We start from the raw sequence: 15,018 nt of genomic DNA on the forward strand, positions 1-15,018 counted from the left end.
TGGGGCAATGACAGCTGAGGAGTGAGCTGTCCAGATTTCACGCAGAATTGCGAGGGAATATAGAGATCACAGAAATTGCAGAGTTGGAAAAATGAAACTATTTCTCATCAAATCACAGGAGCAGCCATTAAAACACAGCCTCAAGGAAAAGACCAAATCAAAGGTATGGTTCTCTCTCAAGACCTTGGAGGGGACTAAGGGATCATAGCATAGATCCTTTCAGCTGCACAAAAAGACTGTGAGAAATATTAAAAGCCTTGGTCCAGAAGACTGAAGTGCCCAAAATGTCCTTAACTGTGTCTAGAGAAAAAGAGCCATATCCCCAAAAGAGTAGTAGATGTGGCTTTGGGCACATGATGTAGATTGTAACCAAATACTTAGAAAATTCACAAAGTTTTTAAAAGAGCTGTGTTGGCAAAAAGTGCCCCACAAACCTGAACTACAAAAAGAAAACCCAGAGTCTGTTCAAGATGTAAAAGGATCCATGAGCTCCCATCTTGTAAAGGCAGGGAGCAGGCTAAGAAGGCTGCCCTCCTACCGAGAAGGGCATATTCTACCATGGCCTCTTCAGAAGAGGCTAAGGAGAGTGATGGAAAATGAAGGACCTCCCAGAGGGTGGAGCCACAGTGGTGAAGAATAATGAACTTTGGAGTCACTCCACCGAGCAGACCCAGAGCCGAACCAAGGGCCATTCCCCGCCCCCAGGACAGGGGACCTGATGACACTTGCCCAGCGGACTTTCAGAATTGCTGTGAATATGACTGTTCAGCCTCCCATTCTTCCCCCTTTTCAAATCAAATGTTTATTGTGGTTATCCCATCCCTGCACCACCACTCCACATAGGGTATGCAGGGGTAGCAAGGAGTTAACTTGGCCTCTTAGTTCACAGGTTTCCTCATCAAGCAGACCTGATCTAAGTCATGAAAATCTGAACTTTGAGCAGATGTTGTGATTAGATGAGACTTGGGGGGATCTTGTAATTGGTATTTTGTATGAAGGAGGGTCATGAATAATTTTGTAGACTGAATTATTGGTTTCAATTATTTACTCCCTTGTGGTGATATGATACATTGACACATACTATGCACTGAATTGCGTCTGCTCAAAACTCATATGTTGAAGTCTCAACCCCCAACATGACTGTATTTGGTCGAAGGGTCTTTGGGAGGTAATTACAGTTATATGAGGTCATAAGGGTGGGTCCCTAATCTAATAGGGCTGGTGGCCTTATAAGAAGAGGAAAAGAGAGAGATCTTGCTCTCTCTTTCCACATGCAACATGAAGGAAAGTCCACGTGAGCACACAGTGAGATGGGAGTCATCTATAAGCCAAGGGAAGAGGCTTCAGAATGAAACCTACCTTGCCAGCATCTTGATCTCCAACTTCCCAGCCTCTAGAACTGTGAGAAATAAATGTCTGTTGGTTAAGGCACCCAATCTACAGTATATCGTTAAGGCAGCGTGAGCAGACTGAGACAACACCTTTACCATGGGCTCATGGTGGACAGAGTGTATTTCTCCAGCTCTTGACTTTGGGCTTGGTCATGTGACTTGCTTTGACCAATGGGATGTTAGTGAACTTAATATGAGCAGAGGATTTGACAAGAACTTGCACAATGGGGCTTGCCTCTTATGCTTCAGTGATCTGCAGTGAAGAGCTTTCTCTGGGTAACTGATCCTTCAGCCTGCTCCCATCCCCAAAACCCCGTGGTTTATAACAACAACCATTTATTTTTATGTTCATTGGTCTTCAGGTCAACTGTGGATCAGATGAATAGGCTGGGCTCCACTGGCAGCTCTGCTTCAGGCAGCAGATTGGTTGAGCTTGGCTCCAGGCTCTGGGTTGGGCTAAGGGCTTCTCATCATACTGTTGTCTGGAAACCAGGCTGAGGGAGCAGCTACCCAGGGGAAACTCTGCATTGCCAATCGCTGGAGCACCAGAGGCAAGTCCCAGCTGTACATGCACAGGTCAATTCAGTGCTTACATTATGTCCACTAACATCCCATTGTTGTACAGCAAAAGCAGACCACCACACTATTCGAATTTTGAGACTACATTTTAAAAACTTGCTTTTTAAGTTTTTTTTTGAGGTCATAATCGTTCATAATATTGTGAAATTTCAGTTGTACATTATTATTTGTCAGTCACCATATATATGTGCCCCTTTATCCCTTATGCGTATCTCCCAACCCCCTTCCCCTCTGGTCTGTTCTCTTTGTCCATGTGATAGTTTATCTTCCACACATGAGTGAAATCATATTGTGTTTGTCTTTCTCTGTCTGGCTTATTTCATTTAACATAATACCCTCAATGTCTATCCATGTTGTTACAAATGAGATGATTTTGTCTTTTTTATGGCTGAGTAGTATTCCATTGTATATATATACCACATCTTAATTATCCAGTCATTAGTCAATGGGTACTTGGGTTGCTTCCACATCTTGGCTATTGTGAATAATGCCACAATGAACATAGGGGTGCATAAGTCTCCTTGAACTGTTGATTTCAAGTTCTTTGGGTAAATACCCAGTAGTAGGATAGCTGGGTGATACGGTATTTCTATTGCTAATTTTTTTAAACTTTTTATTTTTCTTCTTCTCCCCAAAGCCCCCCAGTACATAGTTGTATATTCTAGTTGTGGGTCCTTCTAGTTCTGCTATGTGGGACACCACCTCAGCATGGCTTGATGAGCAGTGCTAGGTCCGTGCTCAGGACCCGAACTGGCGAAACCCTGGGCCACCAAAGCAGAGTGCGCAAACTTAACCACTCAGCCACAAGGCCAGACCCTATTTTTAATTTTTTGAGAAATTTCCATACTGTTTTCATAGTGGCTGCACCAGTTTGCATTGCCACCAGCAGTATATGAGAGTTTCCTTTTCTCCACATCCTCTCCAACATTTGTTATGTTTTGTCTTGTTGAGTATAGCCATTCTAACAAGTGTAAGGTTATATCTCATTGTAGTTTTGATTTGCATTTCCCTGATGATTAGTGATGTTGAACATCTTTTCATGTTCCTGTTGGCTATCTGTATATCTTCTTTGGAAAAATGTCTGTTCAGATACTCTGCCCATTTTTTATTTGGGTTGTTTGGATTTTTGTTGTTGATTTGTGTGAGTTCTTTATATATTTTGGAGATTAACCCCTGTCGGATAAATGATTTGCAAATATTTTCTCTCAGTTGGGGGGTTGTCTTTTCATTTTGTTCATGATTTCCTTTGCCTTGCAGAAGACCTTTAGTCTGATGAAGTCCCATTTGCTTATTTTTTCTTTAGTTTCCCTTGCCTGAGTAGAATGGTATTCGAAAAGAGCCTTCTAAGACCAGTGTCAAAGATTGTACTGCCTATATTTTCTCCCAGGAGTTTTATGGTTTCACATCTTAACTTCAAGTCTTTAATCCATTTTGAGTTAATTTTCATGTACGGCAAAAGGTAATGGTCTACTTTCATTCTTTTGCATGTGGCTGTCCAGTTATCCCAACACCCTTTATTGAAGAGACTTTCCTTTCTCCATTGTATGTTCTTAGCTCCTTTGTTGAAGATTAGCTCTCTGTAGATGAGCGGTTTTATTTCTGGGCTTTCAATTCTGTTTTATTGATCTGTGTGTCTGTTTTTGTACCAATACCATGCTGTTTTGATTACTATAGCTTTGTAGTATATTTTGAAGTTAAGGATTGTGATACCTCCAGCTTTGTTCTTTTTTCTCAGGATTTGGGGTCTTTTGTTGCCCCATGTGAATTTTAAGATTCTTTGTTCTATTTCCATGAAGAACGTCATTGGGATTCTGATTAGAATTGCACTGAATCTGTAGATTGCTTGAGTAGTATGGACATTTTGACTATGTTGATTCTTCCAATCCATGTGCATGGAATATCGTTCCATTTCTTTACGTCATCATCGATTTCTTTCAATAATGTCTTATAGTTTTCATTGTATAGGTCTTTAACCACTTTGGTTAAATTTATTCCTAGATATTTTATTCTTTTTGTTGCAATTGTAAATGGGATTGTATTCTTGAGTTCTCTTTCTGTTAGCTCATTATTAGAGTATAGAAATGCAACTGATTTTTGAAAGTTGGGTTTGTATCCTGAAACTTTGCTATAGTTATTGATTATCTCAAATAGTTTTCCAATGGATTCTTTAGGGTTTTCTATATATAAAATCATTTCATCTGCAAACAGTGAGTTTCACTTCTTCTTTGCCAATTTGGATACCCTTTATTTCTTTTTCCTGCCTAATTGCTCTGGACAAAACTCCCAATACTATGTTGAATAAGAATGGCAAGAATGGACACCCTTATCTGGTTCCTGTTCTCAGAGGGATGGACTTCAGGTTTTCCCTGTTGCGTATGATGTTGGCTGTGGGTTTTTCATATACGGCATTTATTATGTTGAGGTACCTCGTTTCTATATCCATTTTATTGAGACTTTTTATCATAAATGGATCTTGGCTCTTTGTCAAATGATTTCTCTGCATCTATTGAGATGATCATGTGGTTTTCATTCCTCATTTTGTTAATGTGGTGTACCACATTGATTTGCAGATATTGAACCATCCCTGCAACCCTGGTATAAATCCCACTTGATCATGGTGTATGATCCTTTTAATGTATTGCTGTATTCAGTTTGCCAATATTTTGTCGAGAATTATTTCATCCATGTTCATCAGCAATATTGGCTTGTAATTTTCCTTCTTTGTGTTGTCTTTGTCTGGCTTTGGGATCAGGGTGATGTTGTCCTTGTAGAATGTGTTACGAAGTGTTCCATTATGGGGCTGGCCCTGTGGCCGAGTGGTTAAGTTCACGCGCTCCACTGCAGGTGGCCCAGTGTTTCGTTGGTTCAAGTCCTGGGCGCGGACATGGCACTGCTCATCAAGCCACGCTGAAGCAGTGTCCCACATGCCACAACTAGAAGGACCCACAACAAAGAATATACAACTGTGTACCAGGGGCTTTGGGGAGAAAAAATAAAATTAAAGAACAAAAAAGAAGTGTTCCATCTTCTTCAATTTTTAAGAATAGTTTGAGATAGATAGATATTAAATCTTTGAACGTTTGGTGGAATTCTCCAAAGTAGCCATCTGGTCCTGGACTTTTATTTTTGGGGAGGTTTTTGATTGCTGTCTCAATTTCTTTACTTGGGATTGGCCTATTCAGTTTCTCTATTTCATCTTGATTCAGTTTTGGGAGGTTGTATGAGTCTAAGAATTTATCCATTTCTTCTACATTGTCCAATTTGTTGGCATATAGTTATTCATAGTATTCTCTTATATTCCTTTGTATTTCTGTGGTATCTCTTGTAATTTCTCCTCTTTCATTTCTAATTTTATTTATCTGAGCCTTCTGTCTTCTTTTCTTATTGAGTCTGGCTAAGGGTTTGTCAATTTTATCTTCTCAAAGAACCAGCTCTTAGTTTCATTAATTCTTTCCACTGTTTTTTTGTTTCAATTTCATTTATTTTTGCTCTAATTTTTATTATTTTCCCATCCTTCTGCTTATTTTGGGCTTTGTTTGTTCTCCTTTGTCTAGTTCTTTTAGGTGTAGTTGAAAATTGCTTATTTGAGATTTTTCTTGCTTTTTAAGGTGGGCCTGTATTGCCATGAATTTCCCTCTTAGGACCACTTTCGCTGCATCCAATTTGAGTTGGTATGGTGTATTTTCATTTTCATTTGTCTCCAGATATTTTTTGATATCTCCTTCAATTTCTTCAATGATCCATTAGTTGTTCAGTAGCATGTTGTGTAGTCTCCATATATTTGTCACTTTTCCAGCTTTTTTCTTGTAGTTGATTTCTAGTTTCATTGCATTATGGTCAGAAAAGGTACTTGATATTATTTCAATCTTCTTAAATTTATTGAGGCTTGCCTTGTTTCCCAACATATGGTCTATCCTTGAGAACGTTCTGTGTTCACTTTAGAATGGTATTCTGCTGTTTTTGGATCAAGTGTTCTATATATATCTATTAAGTCCTTCTGGTCTAGTTTTTCATTTAATTCCACCATTTCCTTGTTACACCAAGGAATACAATTGCTACATCAATTGTCCATTGATGTAAGTGGAGTGTTAAGGTCCCCTATTATTATTGTGTTGCTGTTAACATCCTTTTTTAGGTTTGTTAATAGTTGCTTTATGTACTTTGGTGCCCCTGTGTTATGTGCATATATATTTATAAGTTTTATGTCCTCTTGGTGGAGTGTCCCTTTTATCATGATGTACTGCCCCTCTTTGTCTCTCATTGTCTTTTTTATCCTTGTCTGATACAGGTATGGCAAGACCTGCTTTCTTTTGTTTGCCATTAGCTTAGAATATTGTCTTCCATCCCTTGACTCTGAGCCAGTGTTTGTCTTTAAAGCTGAGATGTGTTTCCTGGAGGCAGCATATTGTCAGCTCTTGCTTTTTAATCCATCCCACCACTCTGTGTCTTAGGAATGGAGAATTGAATCCATTTACACTTAGAGTGATTATTGATATACGAGGGCTTAATACTGCCATTTTATCACTTGCATCCTGGTTGCTCTGTATTTCCCTTGTTTCTCATCCTGTGTACTTCCAACTGCCAATTCAGTTTGGTGACTCTCTATGATGGTTTTCTCAGTTTTCTCTTTATTTATCATTTATGTCTCTGTTCTGATTTTTTGTTTAGTGGTTATCATGAGGTTTGTATAAAAGATCTCGTAGATGAGATAGTCCGTTTTCTGATAGCCTCTTATTTTCTTACTCTAAGCAGGTTCCATCTCTTTCCTCTTCCCCGTCTAACTCAATGTTGTCACAACTTATTCTGTTTTGTATAGTGAGTTTGTGATTAAAATGAAGTGATTATAGTTATTTTTGATGCTTTCCTTTCCTTTGTCTTTAGTATTATAATTATTTGCTGACCTTTTCTGATAGAGAGTCATAATTTTCTGATTTAGTCTATTTATTTCCCTGCTCAGGTTTTGTAATCCCTTTTTTTTCAGATATGAGGGCCTCCTTGATCACTTCTTGTAGAGGGGAGGCGGGTCTTGTGGTGATGAACTCCCTCAGCTTTTGTTTATTTGGGAGAGTTTTTATTTCTTCATTGTATGTGAAGAATATTTTCACCAGATAGAGTATTCTTGGCTGCAAGTTTTTGTCTTTCAGAATTTTGAATGTGTCATGTCATTCTCTCCTAGCCTGTAAGGTTTCTGCTGAGAAATTTGCTGAAAGCCTGATAGGGGTTCCTTTGTAGGTTATTCTCTTCTGCCTTATTGCCCTTACTAACTTTTTATTTGTCATTGACTTTTGCCAGTTTTACTAATACATGCCTGGGAGAAGGTGTTTTTATATAGATGTAATTAGGAATTCTATTCTCTTCATTTACATGTAATTCCAGCTCCTTCCTGAGGTTTGGGAAGTTCTCAGCTATTATTTCTTTGGACAAGCTCTCTGCTCCTTTCTCCCTCCATTCTTCCTCTGGAATACCTATAATCCTTACGTTGCATTTTCTAATTGAGTCAGATATTTCTCATAGAATTTTTTCATTTCTCTTTTGTCTTAGTTCTCTCTCTCCTCCTCCATCTGAAGCATTTCTATTTTCCTGTCCTCTAAATCACTAATTCTGTCCTCTGTTATATCAGCTCTGTTTTTTAAGGATTCCAGATTTTTCTTTATCTTGTTCATTGTGTTCTTCATCTCCAACATTTATAATTGGGGTTTTTTTTTTTAATGGTTTCAATCTCCTTTGTGAAGGATTCCCTCTTCATCAATTTTATTCCTAAGTTCATTGGACTGTCTGAGTTTTCTTGTAACTCATTGAATTTTTTTATGATAGCTATTTTGAATGCTCTGTCATTTAGATTATAAATTTTGAGCCTTCAGGACTGATTTCTGGGTGCTTGTCATTTTCCTTCTGGTCTGTGTATTAATGTACCTCTTACTATTTGATGCAGTGGATTTGTGCCTTTGCACATTGGTAGTACCTAGTCGCAGATTCCACCTGCTGCCACTGGGGGAAGGGGGGGAAGGAGCTGTGTTTCTGAGCCCCCTGTAGTTCCTTGTATCTCTGCCTGACCTTTGGAATCTATGCTGATAGGGCCTGTCTGCGATTGCTCGCTCACAGGTGCTGCTTTACAAACATATGCGCATGTGCTCTGGTGGGATTCCCTTGCTCTGGCCCACTGGCGGAGCTGGTGCACCGGGCAGCAGGAGGGGCGCTTTCCTTCAAGCACACGATCCTGGGGTGTTCTCAGTTTGCCCTCGCTTTCTGCCCTCCTGAGGTGCTGGCTTGATGAAGACACCTCTGCAATTGCTTTGCCTCCTCTGTGTGGAGCTTTCCCACAGGTAGGAGGCAACTTGGAGAGTGAAGGTATTCCACAGAGAGCTGCCCCTCTCCTTTCAGAGATGCACGTGGCCCTGTGCCCTAAGTTGCTGCCAGGGAGGGAGAGGAGATCCCCTTACCTCCTTCCACTTCCTCCCAGGGGTCCAGCACCTCCATCTTCAGACAGATGGCTGTGTGGCTCTCCAGCTCTATTGTGTTGTGTGAATGTCTCCTGTTGGTTTATGAACGTCCTTTTCATTGTATCTTAGGGGGCAGAGTCTAAGGGAAGAACTCAGTCTGCCATGATGCTGACATCACCCTGAAACTACATTTTCTAAAACAATGTTGTTGAGGACATTCTTAATTATATCATTCAGTGTTCCTTATATAAGCTACATGAGAAATTTCATCTAGGATCCACTGCTAGAGAAAACTTTGTTTTCTGCTGAAGAACTAGTTTGCTTTTTCCTTCCCAGTAAAGAGGCTCCTCTGTCTATGGAAAGAAGAGAGGAATAAATACATACAAAAATACATGTGGGGGGCCAGCCTGGTGGCATAGCTGTTAAGTGCACACATTCTGCTTTGGTGGCCCAGGGTTCGCCGGTTCAGATCCCAGGTGTAGACATGGCACCATGTGAAAAGCCATACTGTGGTAGGTGTCCCACATATAAAGTAGAGGAAGATGGGCATGGATGTTAGGTCAGGGCCAGTCTTCCTCAGAAAAAAGAGGAGGACTGGCAGATGTTAGCTCAGGGCTAATCTTCCTTGGAAAAAAAAAAGAAGGAAAAAAGTGCAAAAAAAAGTGCAAAAGTATATGTGGGAAAGTTACTTTGAGGATTATAGTATTACTAAGATCTTAGGAAAACCCTGAAATACAATTGATCATAAGTAATCTCAATGGACAAAAACTTGAAACCATGCCCTATGAGGAACTATTGAAGAAAATAGGGATATTCAGAGGAGACTTGAAGGGTTAGAACAGAATTTTTTAAATATTAACAAGCCTGTTATGTTAGATTCATTTTGTGTCATCTCAGAGGCTGAGACTAGGAGCAATAAATGACTATTTTAGAAAAGAGTTGGAGAGGGTTGTAGACATAATGTATAAGCTAAGAGATTAGAAGAACCAGTATGAATGGGCTGTACTGAGCTCACCACCACTGGTGTAAAAGAAAACGAGCTCTTGACTGGGCCAGCCCTGAGCAGAAAGGTAAAGTGGGAGAGTTGCTGTAGCCTTATCTCCAACTCTGTTTATGTAACTTCCCTGGCTGGTTTGACATATAAAGAGCTTGGAAGTCATCACTCCCATCCTCACAAAAAGAAAAAATGCTGAACAAACTGAAAATCAACAAGTCTTGGATACATCAGGGAATTGAGGTTACAGGACAAACTGACACTCCAAAAACTAGAGAGACAGGCAAATACAGAGAATCAGAAGCTGCATCTGGAGACTGGGAGGAACACATAAAGGACAAGCGCCTAATTACTGGAGATTCAGCCTAGAGTAGCTGAGGAGCGAAACAGTCCCGGAGGCCCCCACACTTTCCTAAGTTTTATCTCCAGTAGCTCCACCAGGTTCTCAGGGTGAATACGGGACAAAAATCTCCTGATACACCCTGCAAGGAGAAGAAGGAAATTAACCATTTAAAAATAAGCCCAGAGTGCTATGTTCTCCTTAACAAAGGCCTTAGCCTTCAAGGGCAACTGTTTTACCAGAGCCTAATCAACTTGGGGTTTACCAGAGCCTAAATGCCCTGGGGGAAGGGAAACATCCAAAACCAGCTCCTTCTTTCTGTCTCACTCACCGGCGAAGAAGGAGGAAGCTGAGAAGCACTTGTGAAGGTCCTAGCCCGGGACACAGGCTCATGAAAACACTGAGACCTAATCACAGATCACAGAACGCTTCTCCTCCCGCAGCAGTTTACCAACATAGCAATGGGGCTCTTGTACAGAAACAGGGCTTACAGCTAAAAGAATTGTAAGCGTCAGACTTTACTTAAGCAAGAGTCTCTGGGGAAATCTAAAGACAACAGGGGAGACAAAAACAGACACTGGAGGAAATTTTAGCCTTTGATACCTACAGCTATAGCAAACAGTAAATACAGCCTTGCTTTCAACATGCTACATAAATTCATACATACATGCAACATGATACATATGTTCAACATACAGGGCATCCTAAAAGGCACAAAACACAGTTTGAAAAGCAAAGTAAGCATTAGCACTAGATCCAGACATGGCAGAGATATGGGAATTATCAAACTGGGAATTTAAAATAACTATGATTAATATGCTAGAAGCTCTAACGAAAAAGTGTACATCATGCAAGAAAAGATGGGTAAAATCAGCAGAAAGATGGAAACTCTAAGAAAGAACCAAAAGGAAATTCTAGAAATCAAAAATACTGCAAGAGAAATGAAGAACGTTTTTGATGGGCTCATCAGTAGATCGGACACAGCCAAAGAAAGATCAGTGAGCTTGAAGATATGTCAATAGAAACTTCCCAAATGGCAAAGCAAACAGGAAAAAACCCCAGAACTATTGGAAAAATTACAAAAGGTATAACACACACATAACGGAAATACCAGAAGGAAAAGAGAGAGAAAGGAACAGAAGAAATATGTGAAGTAATAATAGCTGAGAATTTCCCAAAATTAATGACTGACTCCAAACCACAGACCAGGGAGCTCAGAGACTACCAAGCAGGAAAATACCAAAAAATCTACACCTAGGAATATCATATAACAAAGATCAAAAACAAAAAGAAAAATCTTGAAAGAAGCCAGAGAAAAAAACCACCTTTCCTATAGAGAAACAAAGATAAGAAGTCCATTGCACTTCTCTTTAGAAACCTTGCAAGCAAGAAGAGTAGAGTGAAATATTTAAACTGTTGAAAGAAAAATATCCCTTTTCTTTTTGTGGCAGAGACAAAAATCCAGGCTCCCTTTTCAATGTGTGGAGCAGTCTCTGTAAAGTAACTGCCCAGACACGCTCTACATTTCTCAGCCCCTTCTCATATGAATGTGGCCAGGTAACTGATCCTAACCAATGGAACGTGAGCGAAAGAGATGTGCGTCACTTCAGGGCCAAGAAAAGGGTGTGATGTCTCCGTTCCCTCTTTCCCCTTCACTCTAGTGGATGAAGAAAACTACAAGGCCCAAGAGTATGGAAGAGCCACAAGATAGAAGAAGCCTGAGCCCCCACATCACAGCACGGAGGAGAGTCACCCGTGGACCAGCAACACCCACTAAGGACCGTTACATAAATGAAAAATAAATTTCTGTTGTGTTCCAGCCTTTATACATTTGTGGGTCTGTTTTTGCAGTAGCTAGTATTACACTGTTACAATTCTCTTTCCTCTTCTAGACAAACATTTAAGTGTGCCTTAGCCCTCTCAGGTGCTCTAGCCACCATGTGCTTCCTCTCTAGGAACCTTCTAAGCCCTTCCAAGAACTGTCCAGAGCAGGGTTTCCCTTACTATTTTATCAAGACCCCCCAGGAATATCTTGAGGCTTTACCGAGAAATATCTACGGTTGGGGTCATATCTTGATCTTCCTCTGAAGTGCCAGAACCCCAGGGAAGAAAAAGATACAGTCAGCAGTGACATGCCCTCCCCTTCTCTTAATCTAGGATTTCCTTGTCCACGTAGTCAAGGATTTTCACCATGCAAGGGGCAATTCTCCTTTCTGCTGCCTCAGAGCATCCCCATGGGGCCCAATGTTGGGAGCCCTAAGTCGAAGGTTGCCTCTGACCACTGTCTCAATTAGCTACAGCCACAAAAATGCTATATAACAAGCCAACTCAGTACTCAATAGCTTAAAACAAAACAGTGATCTCCTCTCATGCTCATCGGTCTTTGTGTTGGTCAGGATGGCTGTGTAACACAGGTCTCATTCTGGAGGCCAGGCTGGAGGAGCAGTGACAACCTAGGCATGTTGTTGTCATGGCAGAGGTGGTGATGTCATGGCAGAGGACAGAAGCTCCCAGAGGTGCATATAGAAACATGTGAGACCTTTCATGACCTAGGCTCAGGATCAGTGCACAGCCACTTCTACCCACATTCCACTGGCCAAAGCATGTCACATGGCCAGCCCAAGTGAAAGGACGTTGAAGTACATTCTGCATGTGTAAGAACTTAGCGGGATGTGCTGTGTAACACTACCACAGGGACGCAAAGAATCAAGACTATACATTCAACCCACCATAGTCCTTGAGGACTGGAGCCACGGGAGCCAGTAGCTATGCTGACCTGAGGGCAGTGGGGCCTCTGCTGAAGGTCAGAAATACGTATTCACCAGGAGACACTAAAGTTCAAAATGCGTATTTTGTGGGATTTAGACTCTTTGGAATCCCTATGGCTTGTGTATTGCAAAATGCAATAGGAGAAAAGATGAATTCAGACCAATAGCATTATTAAAGAATTATATATTGATTTCATAGGTGTTCTGCTCATATTTATTAACCATCTACTAACAGAAATTCATCTTACCAAATTACCAAAACCATGCTCTGTCCCAAAGACTAGCTTCCGTCACTCCCCATTCAGACCAAGATGAAGTCTCATGGAGAATGGAATCACAGAATGATAGACCTGAGGGGAAATGTGGAAAATAGGGATCTGGTTTAACTCCCTCTTTCTGAAGATGAGGAAACCCAGGCAGAGACAAGTGACGTGACTTACAAAGCCACCTAAACATGAACGTCTCCAGTGCACTGTGCCTACCCCAGCACCCTGCTCCTAGAGTAAGTCTAGTTAGCAATTATGGACTTGCCCAAAGGTGGGTCCCATGACAATAATTGAGAGCATGGGGCTGAGGGTTCAAAGTCAAGAATTCAGGTGGGCCACTGTTGGCTGGCCTCTTCCCAAGGAAAACCTAATCAAAGCTGCATGAGAAGATTAGGGCTCGCAGAGTCTAAAACCCTAACATAGTAGTCCTCTTTGGTTATCTCATAACCTGTATCAATATCTTTTTCGTAAGAAGGTGAGATGCCAAGAATGCCCCTAGTACTGTTCTGTTCCTGACACCCTCCTCGCTTTCCCATCTCAACCAGCCGTTTCCTCAGAAAAGTTAAGATGGGAATGTGAACCAATTTGAGCTGAAATGTCACTCCTGCTCTAAAAATGCTAAATTAGAAAAAGAACGGTTTATTAAAAGAAACAAAAAATTCTAACATTCTCCTCTCTCCCAATATTTGAATAATCTCCATCCATCGATCAGACCTTGTCTGCTCTTGGGTTGTCTGACATAATTACACTTCAAAGATGTGATTGTCATACTATATTTTATGTGTCAAGAGCTCCACGGCTCCACAGTAGCCTCTCCTCTGGCAGAGAGAAGTAAGACTCACATACAAATAAACAGAAATGGCCACAAAAATTTGGAGATCTTTCTCAGCAGGTACTCAGGTGTCAGGGTCAGTCTGAAAAGTTTGACAAACTCTCTCCTTGACCAAACTTTAGTCAGGGTCCTCTGAGCCCCCTTCTCCACCGGGCCTCTGACTTGGGCACACACTCCCCCTCCTGTCCTCAGCCTGCGGGGCCCAGTTGTAGCAAGAATCCTGCGAAATCAGATCAGACAGAATCCCCCACTCTGATATCTGATACCTTGGCCTGCCAGGCCAGTTAGAATCCTGCGAAATGAGTTTAGCAAGAATTCCCCTCCCCCTGATGTCTCCTCTCAGTAATTTTCCATCCGCGGACCCCTCCACTCTCTTCCCGGGCTGTAATTCCCCAACATGACTTTGCCGTATTCCGAGTTGAGTGGCTTCTCTCTCCCCTACTGCCATAGTCTTGACGGGTATCTTAACAATCTTCATAAAAGTCCTCTTTACCGTTCTAACAAGTGTCAGAATAATTTTTTCTTTAACAGGTTCCCAACAAAAAACCAACCCCCGAGTCTTGCTCCGGAATGAGAAGGGCTTCAGGGCTTCTCGCCTCATTTTTCCTGTATTGTCCACAGAGCTGCACGCGAACAACTCCTTTGAACATTTAGATAAGAGCCTTCTATACACTTACTTCGTCGACGAGAGTCCATCTTGGGATTTAACAGGCAACAACTACAAAAATCAGGAAGTTCCTTCTCCATGTATGCTGCGAACGAAGTTCTGGGCATATGCCTGCCAGAATACGAGCATGCTTCCCCAAAGATCCGGGACCCCTCCTCACCCCGCCGCGCCGCCTTGCTGGTCTCCTCTTCATAACGCGTTCCTTGAAGCAGGGCGAGAGTGCCTTGAGCGCTCCTCCAAGCAAGTGCAAACCACTGGCGAATGCAAAAGAGCACACGGATGTGCGCGCCCAGGTTACACTCAGCTAAAAAAGAAATCCGGGCTCTTCCTGCCCCCTGCCCGCCAAGGTCGCACACAGCGCCTCGGCAGCGGACGGCACCGGCGGAGAGCGGAGCGCGCAGAGAGCTCGCCCGCGCGGCCAGCGCCGAGGGCCGGGAGCTCCGCCGGGAGGAGCGCGCCGCGGGGCCCGGCCGGAAGCGGCGCCGGGAGGAGGCGCGGCCGGCGTCCCCGGGCGCCGCCGAGGCCTGCTGACATCAGCCGCGCTCCTCCCCTCGCCTCCCAACACCCTCAGCTCCGGCCGGACCCTCCCTCCTCCCACCACGTGTCCTCGCCGCTCCCTCCCGAGGGGCCGCGCGCACGGGTAGCCGGAGAGGCGGCGGGGATGGCGCTGTGACAGCCGGGCCGGAGCCCTCGCGTCCCCCCCCGCGGCCCGGCCCGCGCCGGCCGCTCGGCCCGGCGGTG

The 15,018-nt window shown here is 42.5% G+C and overlaps 2 protein-coding genes across 2 annotated transcripts in view; both read left to right on the forward strand.

Moving 5' to 3' along the window:
* The window catches only part of LOC124249541 (zona pellucida sperm-binding protein 3 receptor-like), an 80,817-nt gene extending 65,867 nt beyond the window's left edge, over window positions 1–14,950 (forward strand). The window contains 1 exon segment of the mRNA XM_046680548.1: window positions 14,142–14,950. Within this exon segment, the coding sequence (XP_046536504.1) occupies window positions 14,142–14,950 (809 nt within the window).
* POGK (pogo transposable element derived with KRAB domain) overlaps window positions 14,878–15,018 on the forward strand; it is a 14,654-nt gene continuing 14,513 nt past the window's right edge. Inside the window, exon 1 of the mRNA XM_046682548.1 lies at window positions 14,878–15,015. The gene's annotated coding sequence lies outside the window, so the exon portion shown is untranslated. The remainder of the gene's footprint in view (window positions 15,016–15,018) is intronic.

Source organism: Equus quagga, chromosome 13 (assembly GCF_021613505.1).
Source record: "Equus quagga isolate Etosha38 chromosome 13, UCLA_HA_Equagga_1.0, whole genome shotgun sequence".
Classification (NCBI taxonomy): Eukaryota; Metazoa; Chordata; class Mammalia; order Perissodactyla; family Equidae; genus Equus; species Equus quagga.